The sequence below is a fragment of the Aulonocara sp. 'chitande type north' Nkhata Bay genome, linkage group LG23, assembly GCF_057382095.1.
Source record: "Aulonocara sp. 'chitande type north' Nkhata Bay isolate Kocher_YH1m ecotype deep benthic linkage group LG23, A_spYH_male_GT1.1, whole genome shotgun sequence".
Taxonomy (NCBI): Eukaryota; Metazoa; Chordata; class Actinopteri; order Cichliformes; family Cichlidae; genus Aulonocara; species Aulonocara sp. 'chitande type north' Nkhata Bay.
In genome coordinates, this window is record NC_141365.1 from 14346692 (window position 1) to 14372410 (window position 25719).

Sequence of the window (25719 nt, forward strand, 5' to 3'; positions counted from 1 at the left end):
CTCTCATATGCACTCACTCCACACTCAACCAACGTGGAGACAGACATAAAGAGACGCTGTACACATAATCACACTCCCCAAGCGTACTCTACAAACCGGGTCTAGGTACCCTTGCCCCTGGAGGGGGGAATTGCACCCAGACCCAGGTGGTGTTACCCTTTTCCCTGCGGTGGGGAGAGGCAGACCACCCCGACTCCGCAGCAGCAGGGAGGCCCCACACCCCAGACCGCAGTCGGACGGCCAACTCCTCCTACTAGCCCTCCCGCTCCAGCAGGCCGCAGAGAATGGGGGTGGGAGAAGACTCCAAACCTCCCTACACCCGCTCATTGTAATGTTGATGCATATGTGTTCTAAGGTGCAATTAAAACCCAGGAGGGCATGGAGCTACCTGCCAAGGAGCAGCAGGTAAGCGCATAGTCCCTCCTGCTAACCCTCAATGACTAAGTGTATTTAAAATTGAGAGGTGGGCAACGACGTCAGGGGTGAGGTATACACCCTGATGGTGATTTGGACTCCGTGATTGTGCCCACCCCCAAGATCCTATATGTATGTGTAATGAGAGTGTGAATAATGTGAATGTCTAAGTTGTGGGATAAAATTGAGGCAGAGGCAGCCAGAAGGGGACAGGGGGGGGGGGGGGGGGGTAGCCTCCTCTGCACCCTGGTGACATACCCCCACTCCAAGGCCCTGCATGTGTGGGTGGTTGTGGAGGAGCGGGAAGAGGGAGGCAGCTGGAGATGGGGAGGGAAGGAAGGGAGGGGCAGGTAACCCCTCCCTGGGGCCAGCTCCCCCGCTGACCCCAGTAGGCACTCCCACCCTCCGCGACCCGCCAGGGAAGGGGGGCCCAGGCCCATCAGACCGGGGCCCAGTGCAGTAGCGCCCCCCGGCTCCACAGAGCCCTGGACAGTCCACCCAACCCCACCACAGAGAAAACTGCACCCACCCCACCAACCACACATCTTCCAGACTACATAAGACGGTAAACGCCCAGGCTGAGATCTTCCTCCACCTCTCCTGTATCTCCCCCTCCTGCAGAGAGTTCCTGAGAGAAGAAAGCTCCTGCAAGATGTGACCATCCCCCCCACCAGTTGAAGAGCCCCCCAGGCGGCTCGATGCACCGGCGGCACCCTGCTCCAGGGCCGGGCCCCCATGCACCCACCCGCCCACAACCCTGGCAACACACCAACCAGGACCCGAGCCCCCGAGGCCCGGCCCGGGCCCCAGCCCAGAGACGGAGCGCCCCCAGAACCTCACGCCCATCCCGGACCCACCCAGGGGCAGCCAGGTTGCCAGGTCAGTAACCCGCGTCCGTCAGCACAGACCCTCCCCTAGCCCCGCTGCACGCAGCCGCGAGGAAACAGTCACCTGAGAGCCAACAGAGCCCTCAACCGGACGTGACCGCTACCCCGGGTTGAGCCCCCCAAGGAGTGTTGTTGTGTTGTTCTCAAACCTGGCCTCGATACGCCTCCTGTGCTGCTGCTTGGCAGTCTTGATGCCTCTTCTCAGGTTGGCCCTGGCAGCACTGTATGCCTCCTGGTCCCCGGATTTGAAAGCGTTGTTCCTTGTTCGAATAAGTTGTTGAACTCCGTGTGTCATCCAGGGTGGATTATTAGGGAACACACGGAATCGTTTCCAAGTTGTTACATTGTCCACACAGAAACAGATGTAGTCCAAGACAGTGGAGGTGTAACTGTCCAATGCGACACGATTGTCAGTGTCCTGCACCTTGAATACATCCCAGTCTGTGCAGTGGAAACAGTCCTGAAGCATCGGAATAGCATCCTGCGGCCATGTTCTCACGGTTTTGGTTGTAATCCCAGTGCTCTTGATCTTTTGTGTGTATATTGGGTGTAGCAGAAGGGAGAGATGGTCTGACAGACCCAGGTAGGGATAAACCTGGGCTGTGGACATGTGATGTTGGTGACAGCTTATTGTGACTTAGAGTATGGCCTTGCTGAACGGGAAAAGCAACTTAAACAGAGCTAAATCCTTGTTGAACAGATGTGAGCCAGATGTTACTGCCACAGAGACCCCCACGATAGATTTAACAAACAAGTGGACTGCTACACGAGCCAGATATAGATGTATGTATTCAAAGGAGGAGCAGAGGAACATGCAGTTGTTGTTCCATCAAGCAAGATTAAGCCATCGTCTCTTTCACCACGTCGATGTAGCAAAAAATTTATTCACTCAATGTGCGTATTTATATGAACGGATGAAACTGATTAAGCATCTTGCACTCATCAGATTACATTCCATACATGCAATGCTACAGCCGAGATGATGAAGGTTTTTCATGCTTTATCATCGCTGATATTTTGGAACTAAAAGCAGTCGGATAGAGTCTGGGAAGCTTTAGCAGAGGCAGATGTGTACCCATGGAAAAAGGTGTTCGTAACAAACAAATAAATAAAAACATTAACCAGATGAAGAAAATCTGAATGAAATGAGAATCAAATGGTAATAAGAACAGCGTGGTGGTACGGTGGTTAGCAAGAAGGTCCTGAGTTTAATTCCACCATCAGGCCGAGTCTGATGGTGGGGTCTTTCTGTGTGGAGTTTGCATGGGTTCTCTCTGGGTACTCTGGCTTCCTCCCACAGTCCAAAGACATGCAGTTAGTGGGGATAGGTTAATTAGAAACTCAAAATTGCCCATAGGTGTGAGTGCGACTGGTTGTCTGTGTCTATGTGTTACCTGTCCAGGGTATACCCTGCCTCTAGCCCTAAGATAGTTGGGATAGGCTCCAGACCCCCTGGGACCCTGAAAAGGATAAGTGGAAGAGAATGGATGGATGGTAACACACTACAATAAGCAGAGGTCATTATTCATGAGCATTATTTATTGCTTCAGATCATTGCATTTAAACAACAGTACAGTATGTATCTAAAATCTCAAATGAATCCAACAAATGAAGTAGTGGCAGGCCACGCAGGCATAAAGTCACATGATTCTGTTCAGTCTGCAGAACTAACTCTGCTGAAGTGAGTGTAGAGCATGCAGCTGCTGTGGAGGGCATCACATTATATTCTATTTAAACAATAGTACCTTTTAAAAACGGGAAATGGTTTTCTTGCAAAGGGTTGATGAGAAATGTGAAATGTATTTCATATGAAACAAATATAAAGAAAGGGGTCGGTCATCTTAGCTTAGCATAAAGACTTAAAGTAGAAGGAAACAGCCAGATTGGCTTGGCTTGTTTGTTTCATTTTCTTGGAAAACTTAAAGTTTCCTCAAAGTTCGTTTTCCTGCCCGTGAAACATAGACTGTATAGAAAACACAAACCACTATGATGAAACTCCAAAAGCCGACATCAGCTCATCACACATTTCTTTACATGGTAATCTGTAAAGAAATGTGCACAGCTTACAAGCTCCAGGTGCTGCCCTTCAGCAGACTTCCCCAATGTAGCCAATCAGAATGAAATAAACATCATTCCCAGCTCTAGTCTTTATGCTAAGATAAGGTCTGAACACTGGAGAGCGTCACTACTTACTGCACAGAGAGAGCAGCGTTAATCTTCTCATTACACTCTCAACAAGAAAGCAAATAAAATATTGCCAGAATATAAAATTATTCATTTAGCTCATCGGAATTTTATTTAATGTAATGTGATGAGACACTTGTCACTGAGACCCTCGTCTCTCATGATAACCTGATTAGTTCAAATCAGTCTTTTAATTACATGACAAAGAGTGACTCTGCTCAAAGCAACCAGATATTGGTTAATAATATTTGCAAGTTATTATCAAAGCTTAGAAACAACAAAGTAACCTAAAAAAATGTCAACATCTCTAAAGCTTAAGCTACTTGGATCATTTCCTAATCCAGTCAATAAAGCGCTAGACTAGAGTAATACTGGTGCTGTATATGCTTTACATAGATGAACCTTACTGGCTTAGTGGTGCCTTTCTAAAAGCTGAGCGTATATACATTTTTCCCAAACTACTACCACACTTGCATACATACAGGATTCTCTACACGAGGACTTGGTAACAGAAGCTGCCACTATCACGTTAGCTTTAAATCGTCCCCCGTTTTATAGGACCAACGGAAACAGGAACAAAACAGTAAATGAGAACTCGCCGTACGAAATGGAGAAAGTCAGCGAAAGCAAACAAGAAGCAGAAACGTTCAAGTAAAAGCTGAAAAACTGGCTTCTGATAAATGTAATAGCAGAGGATTTCAGTGCATTCATAATGAGTTATCACACTCTGAAGGCAACATATTAAGCATGGCTATTCATCTGCTTTTAACAAGGAAGCAAATTTCCATGTGCCCGGGCCCAGCTTCGCAATCCCGGACCTCCGGCCCATTTGTACAAAGTTCGAGTTACAAAGGAGAAAAAAGCCGAGTTCGAGTAATAACACAGGTGCATCTTTTGCATAGCATTTGGCTTTTGCTGAGCCATCATCGAATGTAGACTCAAGGAGAAAATATAAATGCCAAATGCCAAAAAATTTAAAAGATCACAATGTGGCAGAAACGAATCAATAACTGAGTGGTAAAGTGTGACAAATTAAGCTTTTTTTAATCATGTACAAACTCTAAGCAAACATGGCAAAATGTTCTTGAAGCAACGCACATGCAATGTTATCGAACTAGCTAAAAAACATGTCAATGACTCAAGGACTAAGGACTTCTCTGCTGATCTCTGCTGATCACTGGCTCCCTATTGAGATACGTAGCCCAGTACACCAGGTTGAAGGTCCCAAACAGCACGGGGAACACTATCCTGGCCATCTTATCAATCTTGCTGACACTGTTGTAAGTCTTTTTGGGGTCTGGCGCCTTGGTTTCAGGCAGTTTGAGCTGGACAGCCGTGCTGTTTGAAATAGTTGAGATGGACGCGTCCTTCGTTAGGTTGGTTGTGTAATTCACACCAGCTGAACAATTGTTGTTTGGCTTCTTAGACAGAGTTAAAGGGTCTTTCTTCTGTAGAGAAGCAAAATAAAACATTGATTCAATATGCATAAGAAAAAGTGGCACATTCATCATTGAACATAATAAAACAGGTGGATAATATCACAGGCACTCACACACATACACAAGAGCTGAAGGTGAACAATAAAAGATGGCTGGTGAGATCTGAAGGCAGGGATCAACGTCCTTGGGCAGTAATGAACTGGCACTGTGCCACAGCACCGGCACACTGAGCAGAGGAGATATTGATCCGGCTTTTTCAACTTCTACGCATCGCCCAATTCATCTCTTACTTTATTATTATTTGGGAAATAAAAATTTTCACTGCGCCCCCTTTTTCTTCTCTCTCCCCACAGCAGATGAAAGCACGGTTTGGCATACCGTGAACAAACTTCAGCGTTTCTCCAATTTTATTCCACTGAGGCAGCACTGATAATAACTTATTTAAACATAATTGACTAAAGAAGAAAGCTGTGTAATTGCTCCTCCTAATCGAGCCAAATGTACTGCCTGAACCATTATCTGTATATAAAAGATGGACAAGCTGAAGCTGAAATTCTTCTAATGATCAGCAGGGGGCGATAATTTTCTTTGGGAAAATGACAGAACATTTTATTTGACATATGACCTCAGTAAATGTTTTCTGATGCGTTTATGGTGTCGGGCGCTAGTTTCACGTCAAATCTAACACAGCATAAGTGGATAATGTAAATCATGGTCTTTATTAGAGTCAATATGTACAACAAATCAGTGTCTTCAGTTTCTCTGTCACATCAGCCCCTACCAACCTGTCACTAATGCAGAAAACCAAGATGATGGTCAAAATCAAGTTAAGGCTTCACGCCAGGACCTCATAGACCAACCCAAACCATCACAGTCTTTTATATACAGTTTATGGGCTACACACAAACATGCAGTAAATTTACACACAACGCATTATGTCTTAACTAGTTAGTTTTTCATTCAAACATATCAAGGGATCCCCTAACAGAGGCATGTTGTACAGCAGCGGTCCCCAACCTTTTTTGCGCCACAGACCGGTTTAATGTAAGACAATATTTTCAAGAACCAGCCTTTAAGATGTCGCAGATAAATACAACAAATGAAAATGATACGACTAAGACAAAAACAATTCATAACACAAGGGAAAAGACCCAGAGAAACCGAGTTAATGATAAAAACCTTGAAAACCATAAATTTCACACCCGAGCCTCAACTCTCGCGGCCCGGTACCAAACGATTCACAGACCCGTACCGGTCCATGACCTGGGAGTTGGGGACCGCTGTTTTACAAGACCTTTATTTTTAAATAAAGTGAGCTTGGCTCTATCAAATATATTGAGCTGTAACAACCAGCTGTAACACTGAGAATACAGGCCAACTTTATGTGAGGAAAAAAATCAATTTTCCAGCCTTCAATATTGACTTTAAAAACTACATCAAGATCTGAAAATGTATTTTCAGTTTTCCTGTTCCAAGAATTCCACTGTAGTTAATCAACAAGAATGTGAGTCGAGGGCAGGTTGGAGCACAGCACGTACCTTTGGCATCTGGGCCTCCATTGCTTTTTTCCCATCCCACGCCCAGCTCCTTTTGGTGAAATAATTAACTGTGGCAAATTCAATGAGGGCAGAGAAGACAAAGGCATAGCACACCGCGATGAACCAGTCCATGGCAGTCGCGTAAGCCACTTTAGGCAGCGAGTTTCGAGCGCTGATGCTGAGAGTGGTCATGGTGAGCACTGTGGTCACACCTGGTGGTGCAGAAAACTGGGTCAGTTTTACTCACCACACTTGCTCTTCAGTTTCTATTCCAGCAGATTAAGTCATAAAAACAGGGCACGTATCAAAGTATTAAAGGCAGATTGTGAAGCCGAGTCACAGAAAAAGACATTTAGGAATATTCACTGCACTCATTTCCCAGCTTTATATTCCCACAGCACATGAAATTTGCTAACATTATGTAAAATATCTGAATTCATTTGATTTCTCTCCTTTTTTCAAACGTACCAAACACGGTCCGTGCTGGCACCGATTCGCGGTTTAGCCAAAAGGAAACCTGTGACAGGATTACAGTCATGAAGCAAGGCATGTAGGTCTGAATGACAAAGTAGCCGATCTTCCTCTTTAGGTAAAAGTGAGCCATCATCACGGTGTATTGACCTGTGGAAAACAGCAGAAATTAGCAATTAGTTATTTTAGTTACTCAATTCCGTATTTTAAAGAAAATAACATGGAGTAAAACTGAGCAAAAACTTCTAAACAACACAAAGAAAAGTGGCATTTATATTTAAAATGCTCTTTTATTTGGAAACACAAAACAAAAAAACGAATTAACCAAAAAAAACTTTTGGCCACTTGGGGGCACTGTAACCTGTCAGTGCAACACTTTTAGGATAAACAGTTGCATTAACCTTCTATTTGAAGTCATGTTATTAGCCACCTGAGAATGCTGGTCCAACCTCCCGTCTTCTTTTAGCTTTTGTTCTGGTCTCCACTAACTTTGGTTCTGCCTACCACAGCTGAACCACTGCAGGCCAGAGGTTCCTAACACATAGTTTATAAATACATTTTTCTCACATGTATGTTAGGAGTTACTTGCGTCGGGTATCACGTCTGACCCCTTAATCTCTGAGACCTTTTACCTTTCCTGAAACATGTGGCCTGTGAGCAGTTGCTACATCGTCACTCTGCACTCTGTGCTCTACATCAAACCACCCGACAATGCCCTGGCCATCATCCAAATGTGTGAATTCGATTATTTAAAGAAAAAAGGTTTGTGGGGAACTCATCATATCTCGTTAACCAACTGAAGATTTCATTTGAAGGATTTTTTATTTTTTTTCCCAAAAATCCTGTTGAGCCATGGAGTCTGATAAACTATAGAAAATCCACAGATGACTGCTGCTTTCTCCTGGCAAAATCCGATTTTTCTGTCTCACTAATCCCTTGTCACAATCTGCATCCTGTATATCTCTCTCTCGCTTCCTCCCCCTCTCTCTCTCTTTCTATGTGCATGCATGCGTGTGTGTGTGTGTGTGTGTGTGTGTGTGTGTGTGTGTGTGTGTGTGTCTCTGTGTGTGAAAGACAGTCCATCCCATTCTGTCAGGCCAGGCCTTTGATTGGGGACGTACATCCTTGCCTTTGCTGAGCGAGAACACTAAAACAGACCTGGATCAGCGGTGATTACAAGCAGGTGCACAGATGACTGAAGCAGAGGGGGGCTGAGAGGGACCGCAGGAAAGTTTTGTGAGATGCAACAACGAGCATCATGTTCTTAATGAAAAGGGCACCTGTGCTGCCTTCGCTCCGAGGACTAGCAGTGAGCAGCCCTGCTCCGTGGTGGCACGGCCGGGCGAACCCCGCTCTGATCTGACCGCCTGCTGGGATTGGAAGTGGATGGAAATCTCCGAGGCGTGAAAAAATGCAGTTGTGGTGGATTTTACTGTTTGGTTTTTGGAGTGTCTGTGGAGAACTGCCATTCATAGCAGAGAACAACGCAGCTATGTTGGTCAACTGGTGAGTACATTTCGAAACCATCTGTTGAGCTTTGCCGCTTTTAATTGTAACCCGGTGTCTTTAACCAAGTGAAATCACAAGTATTCTCAGCTCAGCTCCTGCTCCTCTTCTCACATCATCCTCAGCTTAGCTTGTGAGGTCAAAGGTCATTTCACTGTGAGCACCTTGCTGAGCTATTCTCGGCTTGTTAAAGAGGGCTTGCACCCCAGATTAGTGATACTAATTAAGGACACGATGGCTTTGTGTGTCTGCCCTCTTTAACCAGTCTGAGCTGCAGGAGTGTGTAAAGACAGAATTGCTGTCTATGGCAGAATCTCATCGGTTACTGAGTCTCGGTCTTCCTCCTGTGTAAGCATAGCTGGCTTATTCTTTTTACCATGTAAGAAGCATGTGACGTGCCTCTCGACAAGTGTTCACTTTTCATACACCAGCCAGTGTAAACACCGGCTTGCACCGGCAGATACTGGATCAAGATAGCTATTTCTGTATACATCACACTATAGGAACTCCTCCTCTGTGACAGACTCTCCACCAACAAGCAGCAGAATTGTATTATTGTACTTCTTTACATAACAGAATTAAGCAGATGCCATTTGCCCCCCACCCCACATGCCTCCACTCCAGCAGCCAATCCCTGCGCTGTGACGTCACTTAGTAAAAGCACAACTGATGGGCCTGCAAACGGATTAACCCTACAGACCCAATGGCTCAGACCACGGATAAGTGATTTTTTTTCACCCCCCCTCCCCTTCCCAGCACCATCCTATCTCTTCTCTTTGCAGAGACAGCTGGCTATGTGTGGGAGGCATCCTCAAATCCTTGTGATTCATTCATTGTCTCTATCCTGCTTGATTTGAAAACAGTTTCTTCACACAATATCTTTGGAACACTATAATAACACGGATAATAGGGTGGAAGTGAGGGCTTAACACAGCCTGAAGCTGGGGTATGACCGCTGCAGTAAGAAGGGAAATAACGGCGAGAGCTAAGACGTAAGAGGTCGTGTGTGTGATGCTGTGGGATGGTTCATCTGTAATCTGAGTCCATTTACTCTTCGCTTTACCTCGGCTGGTGTAGATGTCCTCTGTGCCCGCGTCCTGACCAATCAGGTGATACTGGTTGAGCCGGGACCCTTCCTCCGCAACCACCACCGAGTCAGCCGCTTTCTCGGTCCACCTGTAAACCACCTCCGAGACCGGATAAGCATCTAAGAAAACAAAACACAAAGATGTGCAGTCTTTTAAGACTTTGTTTCAATTTTATTTGGATTTATATCAGGAAGTAATTTTATCCAGTTTCATTAACCGCCATGTTCACAGTTGGTTTCAGGGCAAACAAAAAAGGACAGAAAAAAACACTACAAACTTTTAAAACACCATTTAAAGGACTTTTCAACACCTACGCATTTCAGATTAGGCGTTGAACGCAATACTTACTGTTCATCAGAGAAAAAAGAACTTATCTGATATTCGCCTGGACTCAGTTTTAATTACATCGCAAAAATATTCTTGAATCTCCCATTTATGAGAAACAGTCCAATAACTAATATCACTCTTTGCTTCAGGAACAATTCTTTAAAATAACATAAACATCGATAATGTCTATGTCCAGATTTGACCTTTAACCTTCTACATAAACTCCCCGAGTCTTCCAGTTTTATAATAACTGCTGAATGAATTCTTGAGTTGTGATCAAAAACACGATTTGTTTAAAATGTGGACACATGGCTGAACTCATTAACTGCAGGTGAAGAGTGTGTTCATTCTCTGCAGCTTTGTGGAGACTCGATAAAAGACATCGTGATGTTGCTCACTGGTTTTGGAGCTCTACATTCTGAAGCCTCGGTGCTAATATGTTGGCCGTGGTGTTCTTTCGGCAGCAGAAAGTGGCCAAGGTTGGGTACAGAGTTTATAGGAGCGCCACACAGACATGAATGCCTGCTAATTAATTCTCAGTAGTAAGTAAATAATTAAGTAAAATCCTAGAATTCAGTCACCAAAACTGGAGACTTTTTGGACGTGCATTAAACACTACAGCAGCGATGCATGTCTTTGTAGCAGCCTGTAATAACGCTTACTCGTGTCGACTATTTTAGCTGGCTTTGCTACTTAGCTTGTTTTAAACACGGCACTCTGAATATCTGTAATAAACAATAAAACTACCATCAGTGATATCGCTGAGGTGAGACATCTGCACAGAGTCCATCAAAGACTCAAAGAGGTTTGAGATGACTAAACTCCAAACCTCATTACAGAAACTACCTTTATGTTGCCAACATCATTTATATTTCTTTAATTTCATGAATAAAAGGAACTCTGAAGCATGCAAGCGTGAGAGTAGCACAGCTGTTTCAGTGGGTCTGTCATTAACTTTAGTTTGCTTCGTCCTTCCTGTCCGTCAAAGTGAAAAACGCTGAAGTGACTGACTGCTTCTGACGCTTTCAGAAAGGATTCGAATATATTATTAGAACAGAAATAAACGGTCTGCTGAATGAATGTCATGTCATGGATTAAACAACACACTCGCACACATAAGCCCCCCCCCCCCCAAAAAAAAACAACAACAAACAAAAAAAAGAACAAAAGTCCTAATGCCACACGAGCCGTCCACCCACGGTGCATGTTCACAATATTATTTTGTGTCCCCTGTGAGCTTTTACTTCCTGTTAAGCAAAGATGAGTTTGATAAATGACATGTTACGTGAATGAAATTATGTAAGAGCTGCATTTTTAGTCACGTCAATGTTCAGATACAGGTGCTGTTTAACAGGAAAAGCAAAAAAAAGTTCCAAATGACTGACAAATGCTAACTTACTGAGTATGATCCAGAAATCCAAAATGTGCCGCAAATATCCAGCAGTGTTCATGCAGATGCACTAAAAGGGCCCCAGTCCCTGGATTTTGAGTTCATAGTTTCTTTCTTCTTGAGAATGATTTATGTGATTTATGGACTCTTTATGAATTCTTCATTCTTCTTTGCTTTAAGTTGATCTCTTTGTGTTTTTATATGTTTACTTTACTCCTTGTCAGGTTTATCTACCGATGATTTTGTGGAGTTTGTTTTTAGTTAGCTTCCTCTCTCTTTCTCCTCACTCTTTTGTATCTTATGTCCAAATTTGCTTCGTTTTTATTTTCTTAACTTATTTCAGCTGCGTATTTTTTTTTTTTTTTTTTTACCTCTGGTGTATGTACAGCCTCAGTCTGAGTCAGAGTGTCTGTTTGTCTTCCTTATAGTTGCACCTCCATTTGTTTAGCTTCTGTCTGAAAATCCTTCATTTTTGTTTTCTATTCATTGTGTCAAAAGCTACACTTGCAAAACATTTTTCTTAATTTATCACGAAAGTGTCCTCATGATGAAAGTCAGTTACTTAGCTAAAATAGTGATAATACCAGAGCTCTTTGAAAGAAAAGTCACCAGTGTGACTTCATTACACAGAGATTAAGTTGAAGTCGCTGTCAAGAGCTCGTGTGTGGCTCTAACATAATCGCCCTGATGTTATATGTGGCACAGTGAGGGGGATTGCTGTGACACGTCAGACTCTTCCTTTTGCTGCCACTACCTCTTCATCCTCGTGCATTTCAAGCTCAATCTTTCATTCATAGCTTCGTTTTAGAAACAAGTGAACTCTGCAAAACGCAAAGGCGGCGATCCCACGCACGATCCCAAGTACAAACTCCACACGTACTGTACAGTAGATGCATCTGTGTGTCTTTCTCTCTCAGTTGTACTGCAGTGCAGAATCCAATCTAACAGTGTTGCACTAATCCAGCAACTGTGGTGTTAGAAGACTTCACTGTAATTTAGATTGACCCCGGTCAACCAGGCTGTGGATTATCGTCTTAAAGAGGCTCCGCGTTGCCTCGAACGAATCTTTGTACATCCGAGTCACAGAATACATTACGCGCTGCACCTACTGTAACACTTCACCCACACTTAAACAGTTCAGAGAGCTTTGTCTGTAGATCGAGGCTTATACACTTGTTGGGAGACAAAAGACCTTTATATAATGACTAAGCCATTCATTGCTCTAAAATAGAAAAAATGAACTTTAAGCCAGTGTCATCACAGACTGAGGGTTATATATGGCACTTTGCTCAAAACCGCTTTCTGCACAGGCTGAAAAGGAGTCTGTGCTTTTTTAGAGAGTTTCTTAAAATATAAAAACGATTCAGAAACAACAGCCACAACGTCGCTGTTTTCCATCCTGCAGGTTGGAGGACTGTCACCTCGTTCTAAAGACTGACCTCAGAGTTATCATTAAAGTGGAGAGAAAGCCCAAGATACCGTAGATCACACTGGTTATGAGTCTGAAAGAGATCGCTGCTTTAGACTAAAAGTATTCTTGAAAATAAAGTTAAGCCACAAACTGTCATCTTTTACACTCTTTCCAGTCTTCAAGCTAATGGTAATTCCCCAAATCAAACTACACTGCAGTCTGGAAACTCTAAGTAGCACTTTTTGCATATTGGCTTTCTTAATGAAAACTCACCCTTTTCTTTTTCCATAAATCTTTATGATTGAGTTCCAGGTTTCTTTGTTTGTATCTGCTATTTACTAGAACTTACTCACTGTCGGAGCCTCAAGTGGGCGTTCAAGGAACTGCAGATTTTAGCTTTCTTTTTTTTTTTAAGCCCCAGAGGGTGTTGGTTGTTTACAACAGCGTACCTTAAAGGTCAGTGTGAACAAACCTAAAAACAGGTGAAACACTTCCGTTGTGTCAACCCTGATACACTACAGTTCTTAATGACAATGTATGCTCACAGTGAATACACTTTATTCTCTGTAGCCACTTCTACATAACACAACAAACACACAAGACAGCAAATAGTACTTTAAAAAGGTTAAATATGAAAATTTTCTTGGCCACTCATTTCTCTTAAAATAATGCAAAAAATATATATTGTTTTTATGTTATTGATTTACAGATATGTAGGAAGATTTGGACCTGATTTGGTTCACCAGCTCGTTCCACATAGTAAAAAACATTTTTATTTTATGGTAACCATGAGAGAAATTCAAACATTTATTACAAATATCAGCTATAAAGTTTAAAAAAATGTTATTGCATTACAGCTGTTGCAACAAAACCACAAACCTTACTGCTCATCACAGTCGGCGAACAAGCTCAAACACTCAGAAACTTCATCTGTAAAACATCTTTACATACAGGAAGTCACTGTACATGTGGCCCATAAAGCAGCCAGTGTACTTCAGACATGCCTGAGAAAATCAGAGAGACCCAAAGGGTTGAAAACACTCATTACCACTCAGACGGGTGGTGGCGAGGCCACTAGTCTCGTGTGAGGCTGAACCGGATGTCTTAAGTATATTTTAAGCATAGGAGATTTCTTTATTAAAAGACCCAAACATTGAGACGCTTCTGCATAAACTGCAGTGTTAACGGGAGCTGTATATCACAGTAATAGAATCAGGCCTACGTCTGTCTAAAACCTATACAGATACACGTGGACATATAAATACATTTATTAGTAACCAAATTAAAAACATCCTTTTCAAAGGTTTATGTCATATTTTCAGTTTAACTGTGACTCTGTTCCCTGTTTCGGTCCTGATAGTGTTTTCTGCCCATCATTAAGTGCAAAAAAGAGACAAATGAAAGTAAGAAATCATCCTGATAAATGTGGTTTGTGTGCATATATCTGAACATGGAGCACTTCTATTTATCACCCAGAGTGTAATCTAAAATTAGAAAAAACAGCCTTTCAGACTGAGTAAGAACGTTCGTCTTACTTTGTTTTGTATTTGCATTTCGGTTCATTTACAGGTGCATGAATGATCTGAGCAATTACTTCAGCTGTGAAAAATTGAGACGCCGGCAAGAACACGACTCCAGATTAGCATTTTCCCATGCTAACACTCAAACATGAGGACAGAATAGTGTCGCAAGAGTCCAGCACGCTAGCGTGCCATGTTAGACTTTTTCTTGTATTATGATGTTTTTTAACGGCGTTTTTACTGAGGTACAAATAAATCTTTGTAAATTCAGGCAAAAAGAAACCATCTGTTATGGCGAGTGAATTGTAATTAAGGCTGTACGACAGTTGGCACACACACTGAGATTGTGAATCGACTGCTGTAGACGAAAACTTCACCAGAATTGTCGGCTCTTTTTCAAAAGTTGGTTTGGAATTTTGGAAGTCGTATGTAAGGAGGTACACTAAGAGAATCAAAGAGACTACAGGTGTAATGTGACTAAAACAAATTAAGATATATACGCATGGTCACGTGGCCACCAGTGTGACCACAAAACAAGACCTGCGTGTTGCTCTGGTGTATTTACATCAGGTAAAGGCTTTCTGTGCATCACACACTTCCTTTAAATTGTGTCACAGCGATGAGCGACAGCAGGCACACAGACACTGGTGGTTGTACAGTTCAGTCCATGAAAGGTGATTAACACAACAGCAAAGGAAAGGTCTACTGTAGCTTTGAAAGCTTTGAGCTCACGGGTGAGTGCTGTCCATTAGGTCAGAGGATTAGCTTGGGTTAATGGAGTTGGAGAAAACAGGATGTATCGCACGTTAACTTTTACAGCTCACAGCCTTTCACCTTCATCACGATAGATCACAACTTAGCAAAGCTACAATAATACATACTGCAGCCACACTTCCATCACTGCTTTTGTTGAGCTTAATTATTTGTGTTATTTGGACAGTTTGGAACGATTTCCACTTATTTTATTTTTGTAGTTAATACTGATGGTTAACATAGCTTTCAGCCTTTGATGGGTTTTCACATTTTTCCATTCAAGGATATCAAATTTTAAAAGAATCTTCACAAAATTAAAGAGATTCTGTTGCTTTTTTGTTACAACTTTTATTGTCAGTGTTTTTTCTTTGTGTATTTGCAATGAGCTGCTGTATGCAATAGACTTTGTCTGTTACACTAAATCTGCAAGAAACCAAGCAACTAGTGCTGTATTTAAACTTACATAATTAATTTAAAGTGGCGCTTTTATGCATTTCCTTATTTCCTGTCATAAATCTTCTGTTCCAGTGGACACTGGCATTATAAAAAGGCTCAGTATTTACACACAAACCCCCTGTGAGCCCAAAGCTCCGCCTGCCAACTGATCTCAGTTCACTCATTTCATCACGGGTGTTATACTGTTGGATCTGTGTGATGTCAGTGAGAGTAGATACATGGCCATTCCCCTTACTTTCGGTTTTAACCTTCTGTTTATGACTGACAGCCAATCAGAGCAAAGCTCGCTTGCCTTAGAATGGAGAGGAGGGGTAGCACTAAGGTCCACCTTGATATGAGGAAGAAAACCTTGATCTGTGAATCATACAATATTAAAAATATGGAGCTAAAAATGAGAAGAACAGCTCCTCTGTGAGGAGGTTTCGATTGTCAGGGATCCCTGATGGACTTCAAGTAGAGTTCATCAACTTCACAGCAGTTGTTCTCTTAATTAGCTGCTGCGATTATCCCTGCACTTGGTTTCACCTGCCGGTAAGGTGACCAAAGTAGCTGTGGGAGCAGCTAAGTGTCAGCATGCGGCAAGCGCACTCATGAGGACTGCGATCACTACGTCATGTCAGTGGCAGGGAAAGCCTCAAATGCTAATCTGAAGCTTACAGAACAGGAGCTCCCCAGATATTTTTGGACCGTGTGAGACAAGCTGACTAACATAGAAGTCACATGGAAGGTGGCGGTTTGGCGGTTCATGTGCAAAAGTATGTCCAGATTTCTAAGGTTACCTTGGTGGTAAATTTAGATTTGGTGTGTGTGTTTATGTCTCTAGCTGCTTCCAGTGTGTGTGCATGTAGGGTAGCTGTTTCAGAAATTTCACCATTAAATGTAGCCGAGCCAGTGAAGGGTGCAGAGGAGCAGCCCTGACATGTTGATTAATGGCTTCATCAGGAGGAGTGTGTCAGTGTCTACATGGCTCTCCTGCACCACCGCAACAATAGCTTTACACCTGAGGGACACGGCCTGTCAAACGCACTAACGTTCATCCGTCCCTATGCCCTCTGCATGGAGAAAGACACTGAAACCGATGCCATGTCAAAACTACATGCTGCTTTTCTTTCTGGTGTACCCCCTTTTTCGAAAAGTTTGCTAACTATTTTAACATCACTCTAGTTCCGGATGCTGACATAAAACATTTACATCACACCTTTTCCTGTATTATTAAAGACTCATTATGTGCAGTGGGCATTTGCTTGAAGGTGCATTTACTTACAGCTTCCAAATTTAAGGGGACAAGCATGAGCATCCATTGGAAAGTCCTCCAGCTGCATGGGACATTCAGCAGAGATGGTAAGCCTGAAAGAAAAAAGCAGAAAATGAACTGACTACATCATTATCATGATCACCTCGTTCACAATTAAACACAACCCCTTATTATAAATTGTGTTTAATGTTGTAAACAGCCATTTATAAACAGAAATCTCCCTTTGTCTTCATTAGTGTCTCAAATAATTAACGGTAGAGCGAAAAGCAATTTTCCCAGTGTAGAGCAAAAAGCATCTGAACCAGCAGAGGGACCCGTGATGAGCTTTGGTCTGTGGAGAAAGGATGCCACCTGTCTGTGGGAATACAACAATGCACAAATGAAGCTTCAGTGGAAATAAAAACGGGGAAACAAATGAGCTCATGTTGGATCTAAAGTGTGAACACAGCTCAGCCACACAGGCAGCCAATGGACCACCAGGTCTTATATAACACTGCCATCTGCTGGTCACATGGAGAACAATGAGAGCTGCTACTATTCAAATGAATGCACCATGGTAACAGGACGTGCTATATTTGACATATTTTCTATTTCAGTATACAAATCCTGTGATCACTTGATTAACTTGATTTCTTGTGTACATTCACCTTGTTTCTACTTTTGTATTTGGGGGCGTTGTTTGACGTTTCTTGGTTGTAGTCTAGTTGTGACCATTTAGGAAAGTTTACTAAACTTTGCCCCACGGCTGCTCCTGATCTGCTTGCCTTCATCTGTATGACCCAAATGTTGGATTTGCTCTCTCTGGTGTATTTTTGTCTTACTTGGTGATCATTACAATTCCAGGTGTGGTTGTGACTCTCACATTGATTTAAATAATGGATCATAGTATGTTTTCCACCAAGAATACCTCACAAACAGGGCCGTCAACCTCCGTTAAGTGTATGAATCACATTCAGTCCAGTTGATCTGTGCAACCATTTCAAATATCTAATTTTCCCTTTCTTGAGTAAAAATGTGTGAGTTCACTCGCATTTAATGAACCCCTCTTTTATGAAACAGATGATCAGTCTGCTGCGAGTACATGTGCAATTTATCGCTCATAGTTGATCTTGTGAGGTGTCAAACCTCCACAAATCTAAGGAATTATATATCTAAAAAAACACAAGACTCAAGACTCCAACAACACACTGAAATCTACAGATGTGGATGTCCATATATTTTTATAACAGTGCTGATATTATTTAAAACATGTGCTTATTAATCACATTAAAATAACATATTCTTATATTGTTATACAATATTACTTTTATTTCACTTTTAATACTTTGACACTTGCGCATTAAACATTGTAACGCAATGCAAAGTCTCGATTCAAATGTGCAACGACACCTGCTCGGTCTTGTTGTGCTGAGCAAACTGACGGCAGACAAAACTAAAGAAGATATTTCTGCAATATTTTGAAGTTACTGCAGTTACTTTATATGCAGTACAATATCAAATTAAAGTTCATTTTATTTTTTCCTCAAAGTTTTTAGTTTTGCCACCAATTTTTTTGCAGCAAACGTTAGTTTTGAGTTTTAGTTGACTGTCATAATCCTGCACAGCAGAAGGATTTCTTCATTTTGAACCACATCTGCTGTCTCGGCTGTTTCGTGTGAATAAAATCCACACGGCACAGAGCACGAGCCTCGATGTGAGAGAGAGAATCAAAGATGAATACAGATAAGCTTGGGATTCACTGAATACATCACAGAGCAAAATATACTTTCTAAAAAATTGTCACTGCTCGCTGTGTCTGAATAGGACCCCCTAGTGGTGATTGTGTTATATTGTTACAGCCGATTATCTGACTGGAGGAGTTGAATTTAGGTTTTGTTGTTATTGAAACATGCGACATATGCTGGAAAATATAGTTGTCCTTCTTTTCAGTTTTTTGCTTCACTCCTTTCTTGAACAGAGAATAACATCTTTATGGATTTATAAACCAATGTGTCTAAATGACAGCTCTGAAAGCAAAAACATGCATTAACTATCGTAGTCAAAGGAGCTTGCAAAGAAAAGCGTCTGGACTTCTTTAAGTTGCTTGAAGACGTTTCACCTCTCATCCGAGAAGCTTCTTCAGTTCTAAGGTCAAATGGTGGAGAGTCCCAGATATAAACCTAGTGGGAGTGACCCCCCACAGAGGGACAAAAGGACCCCCTGATGATCCTCTAGTCGCCTGAGCCAAGGTGGGAAACTGGGCGTGGGTCCCAATCAGCCAGAGTTTCGGGTGTGTTCATTGTGAAACCTGGCCCCACCTTATCATGCGAATTCCTGAGGTCAGATGGCCCAGGATGTGAGTGGGCGTTAAGGCGTCTGGGAAGGGATCTCAAAACTGGATTATAGATGGAAGAGAGTTGGTGTCGTAAACCCCCGCCTCTGTTCAAAGATGGTCGCTCACAGAGTCAGCTCGCTGACTGAGAACCTTCACAGACATGCATTAACTATCACTTTTCATGGCATTAAATAGATGGAAAACTTGAGAAAGATTATTGATAAAACAGTTTAAATAAATTAAACGTAAGGTAAAAGCATCACTAATATTATCCTGGTATTGTTTCTGCTGATTGCCATGTCAGCACTTACAGTATCGGTACAACAGCAGGTGTTTAATTCTGTCCTGTTTTAGATTAATTACTCCTAAGTGAATCATGTTTGACACACAGCGTTTTGTTTTGAGACTTCTACATCATCAGATCATTTAGTTAGTCAAACACATACAGATGTTAATAAATCATACTGACCAATAAAAAGAGTGCAGGTAAATTACCAGATGATTAAAAGGATGACTGATGCTTTCACTATGTTATTTCACCGAGGTCCATGTTATTGGATTATTAGGAAGTTATTGCGTGTTTTGGGCCATATTGTGCATAATGTGGCATTGCACTGTCTGGAAGAAACCTTCATGTTTCTCTAAGGGATCTTTTCATCCTACAGCAGCTGGGGCACTGCACACTGCAGAACGACGAACGCAGGAGAGGAGAGTAAGACATGGCTAAAACGTTCCGCTAATAACCGGACACAAATGCATTAATGGGCTGCCTTGAACTCGTTTCTAATGGCTCGTAGCGTTGGAAAATGTGCTGTAGATTTGTAGCAATTTCAAAGTAAGAGGATCGATAATGATTTTTGACACGCAGCCATGTCCATTTCCTCAAACTTCCTTTGTTAATATTTGATTTGCAGGATTTATTGACCTGATAAGATGATGACGCAGCACTGAAATGAAAGTGGATGTAAATGAGATGGTTCTATCTAGAATACATTTCTTTCCACAGCACAGAGTCTAATGTATTATGCATCCACAATGAGTGGATTAGTATGCTTTATGCAAGGAAAAAATCTCTTTCCAGTTGTTAAGGCGGCACAAACTGAGAACAAGACACATTCTTGAACTGTATCCATCCTTTGAAAGAGCCAGAGCATGTGAAATCTGGGCTGCGATCAGCTTGTGCTGTTTTCAAAGTAAAGCTTTCTGTGACGTGGTGACAGAGTTAGTTAATAGTAGAGGAGAGAACAGAGCACTGGGTCAAAGCAAACATTTCCAGTTCCCCTGACCTCCAGTTTACAGTGTGAGGACAACATGATGACGCATCAATGCACCACTGAGACACAGAGTATAAATGTGTGGGCTGTATTAGAGCAGCGGGGGTCTTAAAAACCATTACCAAAGGAATATCGCAGACTGATAGAGGTTTCAGTCATCGCTCCAGGTTTAATTGGATTATACAATATCTTTAAACATGGCTAGCCAGCTCTTATGAGTCAAGGTTTGTAATGTAAGACTGGCTGGAAAAGAAATGCTTTCAGTTCAAGCTGGATAAAACGTTTGCTTACCTCATGGTGTAGAGAAGAGTCCCATCATCCTTCAGCCGCAGCAGCTTGTTAGGTGTAGTCATATTATGTGCAATGGACTTTTTCCCGTTGAGGAAGAAGGTGTCAGGGGTCCAGATGTTGCTGGCTAGAAGATTATTCAGGGCAAGCATTTCCATCGGGCCTTTGAAGCAAAGTCGCTCATCCTTCCAGCTTTGGCGGAAGAATACGTCGATGGTGTATTCCTGCAGGAAAACAGCTCAGACCCATGAATATGAGAGAAGTCACGTATGCATCTAAACAAATTGATGGAATAAAGAAAGTTTATGATGATTAACTAGTGCTCAGTCATGAAATTGTCTGTTTCTCCTACAATAGTTCAACAATAGTTCACAGTTCTTACAGGAATTGGTACATTTTGTTCATATATTTTGTGAGGTTTTTTTTCACTCCTTTTTGCATAAAAATGACTAAAAACTGTGATTAGAAGATTATGGAATATTTGCTTCAGATAAAGGAAACAGTATTTGGCATGAGAAACACAAACAAAGCCAATAAAAAGTCATCCTTTGTAAAATATAACAGAGTTACGTGTGATCGCACTCGGGCTCATTTGAGGGTTAAGAAGGAGCAGCAGAGTGATTAGCGAAATCTAACATCATGCAGCTTAGGTTCAGGTGTGATCCCTTCACCAAGCTGAATGTGTGATCGTTGCCTTTTATTGGTGTGTTCAACAACATTATGCAAAAATCAAGCCATATTTCCTGAATCGTGGTTAAGAGGTGAAAAATGGAAACATTTAAATCTGTTCAATTCTGGCACAATTTGGATCACTTTCTTCAAACCTGTGGAACAGGACGGTAAAAAAGTAGACTTGTAATTTCTGTAATTAAAGTTCTGATAAGGCCAGGTTTTTAACTTAAAATATGTATGCATTTAGTATATTTGCAGTGTGATTATTACCATTTCGGTGTCAGAGACCGGACCAAAGCTGGTGACAAAGATGTTGGTTTTGATCTCCGTCACCTTCTCTGTAAGAAAACACAGAACACAGTGAGCCTCCAGAGCAGACATCAGCATCCACAACATCATCTGGTCTAAATATGAGGGACTAGGTTCTTGCTTCTTTGGGCAGAGATTAAAGTTTAACAGGCCAAATCTCTAATTTCATTTTATCTGAAAAACTAATCCAGTGTGACATTTGGGTTTGTAAAATTTAGGTTCTTCCACAAAAAATAAATAAATAAAAATAAAATTAAAAAAGGCATATCGTGGATTATTTGATGGGGTGACTGCAGTCCATCTTTTGAAAAGTCACTTCATCTCTGCTATGTTTAATACTGTTTAAGCCACGGTAAGATTTTTATGCCTGCATATTGTTCAGTAATTAATGCATGACACCTTTGAAGCTGGGCCAGTGGGCATTCTCTATATTTTAATGTTTATGTGTTTACACATCAAACCAGATTTTTTTTTTCAGTTTGATAAATATAATTTATGGGAACTTAACTTTACAGTCGCTGCAGAACAAAGGACCCACCGTCCAACCAGAGATGAAGTGGTTCTCTCAAGGTCACAGTAGCACGCTGCATACTTCACAGTGCCATTAAATCATACTTAGCTGAGGTCATAACAGCTCGTCATGTGTCTCGTGAATACAGACTAATTTTCTGGGCCGAGCAGAAGGCAGATGTTGCGGTGCGGAGCATTTTTTCTCTGAGGGGAGAAAATTTGTGTCGAGGTTTAAACATTCGCTGGGCTTACCTCCCAATCCGGGCCGGAGTCTGTTGTCGTAACCATCCAGAAGTCCGTCCAGGATGCGCGTGAAGATGGTAATATTGTCATTTAATTCTGCCTCTTTTGGAGTTATCTCCTGGGAGAAGCTGGAGGAAACACAGAAACAGAAAGCTGATCCTGGACACGGGTGGATTAGAAAAAAAAGGATGTCATATAAACACCTTTAACTTTCTGTAAAATTATTTAAAAATATTGAACAATCAATTCCTATTTATTAAGCAATGAGCTGTGAAAAATGTGCCATTACAGTGTGCTAACATTAAGAGTCAGTTCCTTACCTCAGACGGCAGGTGATGCTCGCAAGCAAGACACAGAACCACAGACGCCTCATTGCAAAGCTGCAGCACATTCCATCGCCCATTCCTGAAAAAGACACACACGCAGTAGTTTAAAACTTGAATACCTTTTTTTATTATTACTGCCAGGGCTAACTCTTAGTTCAAAATAATCAGAACTTAGTTCCGTTTGAGAGCTTTTGAGATGTGACCTTGTTGGCACATCATGTTGCCTTTTTTGGCAGAGGAAACTAAGTCAAATATTAGATGATCTGCACACTGTCCCCCAGAAACTCTGCACTCACTCCAAGCCTATGGGTTCAATAAATCTTTAACAGCTCCACTACAGGAAATGTGTGACAGAATCAATTCAGCATCTCGCAGCGCAGTGGCCATCAGCCTTCCTAAACACTAGGCAACATCTGTAAGACATGCAGATGTTCAGACCTTCAGCGGAGGTGTGACAAGAAAAAATGAAAAGCTGATAAATATCCAGTGCAGCTTTCACGGCTCAGACATGCAAACAGTGAGTTCCTTCTTTGTTGGAGCCCCTCTATACCCACCCATCTCACTGCAAAAGCCTCTGTTCAAAGGACTGGCGCTGTGTGAGCTCTGCTGCGTGTATATCCAGGTGAAATGCCTCCACCTGTGCTGCATCTACAAGATTCCTTTCTGCACCACAGCTGGACTCTTTTAACCCGCGTCTGTGTTGCTGTGACTGAAGGTACTCTTCACTGAATCATCTGAAGTCCGACACAGATCTCTACAAGCTGATTAAACTCCCGTGAGGAGGACGGTGTCTGCGGGTCCTTCGTAATCAGCAGCAGCAGCATCAGCAGCAGCAGACCTCGGGGATACTCTTTTCTTTTCTAGCCTGTTCACTAATCCGTGCTACTACATCTCATACTGTAGTGGCCTAAAATAACGCGGTGCTGCACAGGAGCCGAGACGCAGTTACCAAAGCTTACCACACAAGACGATGCGCAGTCAAACTTCTCCGCAGGTCTCTCACACACACGCAGACTGCACTGTTCACAATTTGGCATCAATTCCTAAGGCCGACACCTCCATCCGCGCACAATAACTGTATGTTGGAAAGAGAGAGGAAGAAGATGTGGACTGACTTCACTGTCAGCGAGCTTTATTTCTCCCCAGAGCGATTAAAAGGTTGGCAGCGAAAAAATAAAGGCTTCCCAACACTTGTGCTGACTGACCATCCTTTAGTTTGGTCTCCGAGGAGCCGCGAGCACAAAGCCAGCTTAGCAAAAAATCCAATAGTGTATCCAAAGGAAAAGCTGAGTGCAAATGTAGAGTTTGGTGCGAAATGAGCAGGCGAGCGTGCAGAGAAGCGGGAGGATGTGTGGCCAGTGAGCGGAGGAGAGATGCTGTAGAGGGATGAGAGACGGAGAGGGGAGGGAGGGGGAGGTGGCAGAGGGAGGCAAAAAAAAAGAGGCAAAAATCAAAGTGTCCGTAGTAATAATCCACAGCATGAGAGCCATCAGCAATATTAGCCGTAAAAGCTTTACTTATTTAATGTGAGGTTAAAGCTACACAAACAGAAGTGGCTTATTTTCATTTCAACGCTGTTCTATTGTTTTAACAGGCAGCTGCACTCATGGTATACTGCACTGATCTACTGCTCCCCTCCAGTGCTCTAGTGTATTTGCAAACTACAAATTATTTGTATTTTATCAACATCCAGTGACATCCACCGTACCCACTGTATCTAGACTGTAGTAAAAAGAAGGATGCGTCTACTTCCAATTTATTTATTTAAAAGGGACAATGCAGTTCAACATAGTTCCAATATAGAGCACGAAACTCTGCAATGCTGCACATCACAGTTTATAGCTATTGCTCATTTCCAACCCTTGTCCTTCATTATATATAATACATTTATACTATGTTACAACATTTAGTTACATAAAACCGTAATATATCATCAATATAATATAAAACTATCAAAAATTCGCAGTGTAAGATAAACCTTTTCTCTGTTTTTATAGTGTGTTTTTTTCCGAGTCTGAACAGTAAAGCTGAAGCCCCATGTTTCAAAAGGACAGCAGAGGGCGACTCTTTTTGGTTCGTCTATAGAAGTCTTTGTGAAAAAAGAGCCTACTGCTATCAAAATCTGACCCAAGTAAAGACTTTCCCGATGAGTTTATGTTCTCAGTCACCATTTCCATATTTTATTAATTACAATAAGATTTCCACTTTGTAAATTATGGCCCCAGTTAGAATGAAAAAGAGCAATCAAGCTAACTCTCCTTTAGGGAGGACCCTTTTAGATAAGTTGTCAACTTAAAAAAATTAAAACTCAGTTAAATAGCCTCATTAAGAAGTCTAGTTTATTTTGTATGCACAGAAGCTAAAATATACATTTAGTGTCAGTTTCTGTGCCCCACATACTAAAAATCAGATTCAAATAAATAAAATGAAACAAGTTAAAGACCCAAATGAGTGAAACAGAAAGTAGAGATAATCTAATATAAAAACTAGTACAAATGGATTGAAATCCATGCAGTATGGCACAGTTTCACAGTCATCACATCATGGTGACAGTCAACATGCTCACCTGAAGGCTTCATAAAAGGACCTTACTAACCAAGGGGTGGCGTCACAGGGGCTGCATCCATCTTTTATATACAGTTTATCACTGTACGGGATAATACAGGATAATACGGGATGATACGAGACTGTGAATTATGAACTGAACAATTGTTTTTGATTTGTCTTGTCAAACAATATTGCTTGAGAATGGTTTGCATGAATTTCCAACAGCTGTAGATACCCTGAGTGTAGAGAAACCTGGAAAACGATGGTGTTGGCCTCAGCCTTGTGTTATGAGATTCAGAAGCATTACACTGACTGAAAACCATTTGAATGGTACGTTCTGGTACTGCTTACTGATTCAGAAGTCATTTCTTTAATGTGGGATTTTGTGTATTTATGCTTTAGTCGGTTGTGCCTCTCACTAGTGTTTTGTATTAATGGCTCGATTCATGTGCTTTATTGCTTTTCAGTGTGCTTACTTACATGGAGGAGGCAGTGGTTAAAAATAAGCCATTTAGTTTGGACTGATGCTTTCTCCATTTCTCTGAGATTATTGTGGTCCTGACCTAAGTGGGGCATTTTAAAAACTGGGTCCCGGTT

General features: G+C 42.0%; 2 protein-coding genes across 4 annotated transcripts in view; one reads left to right on the forward strand and one right to left on the reverse strand.

Moving 5' to 3' along the window:
• Nucleotides 1–2818: 2818 nt before the first annotated feature.
• Nucleotides 2819–23926, reverse strand: gabra5 (gamma-aminobutyric acid type A receptor subunit alpha5). Of its 2 annotated transcripts, XM_086284715.1 has the most exons (11): nucleotides 23781–23926; nucleotides 23535–23650; nucleotides 22570–22654; nucleotides 22259–22377; nucleotides 21458–21525; nucleotides 20519–20739; nucleotides 16649–16731; nucleotides 9503–9646; nucleotides 6931–7083; nucleotides 6463–6674; nucleotides 2819–4933 (listed from the first exon to the last, which is right to left on the reverse strand). In XM_086284715.1, exons 3-11 carry the CDS (start codon nucleotides 22650–22652, stop codon nucleotides 4631–4633), a joined length of 1386 nt encoding a protein of 461 aa, XP_086140841.1. In that variant the 5' UTR covers nucleotides 22653–22654; nucleotides 23535–23650; nucleotides 23781–23926; the 3' UTR covers nucleotides 2819–4630. The 2 variants fall into 2 exon arrangements, with proteins under 2 accessions (XP_086140841.1, XP_086140842.1); XM_086284716.1 differs by lacking the exons at nucleotides 23535–23650; nucleotides 23781–23926 and adding an exon at nucleotides 23130–23505.
• Nucleotides 8005–25719, forward strand: part of gabrb3 (gamma-aminobutyric acid type A receptor subunit beta3) — a 47217-nt gene continuing 29502 nt past the window's right edge. For both annotated transcript variants that reach the window (XM_086284711.1, XM_086284713.1), the window contains exon 1: nucleotides 8005–8439. In XM_086284711.1, the coding sequence (XP_086140837.1) occupies nucleotides 8345–8439 (95 nt within the window). In that variant the 5' untranslated portion in view covers nucleotides 8005–8344. The remainder of the gene's footprint in view (nucleotides 8440–25719) is intronic.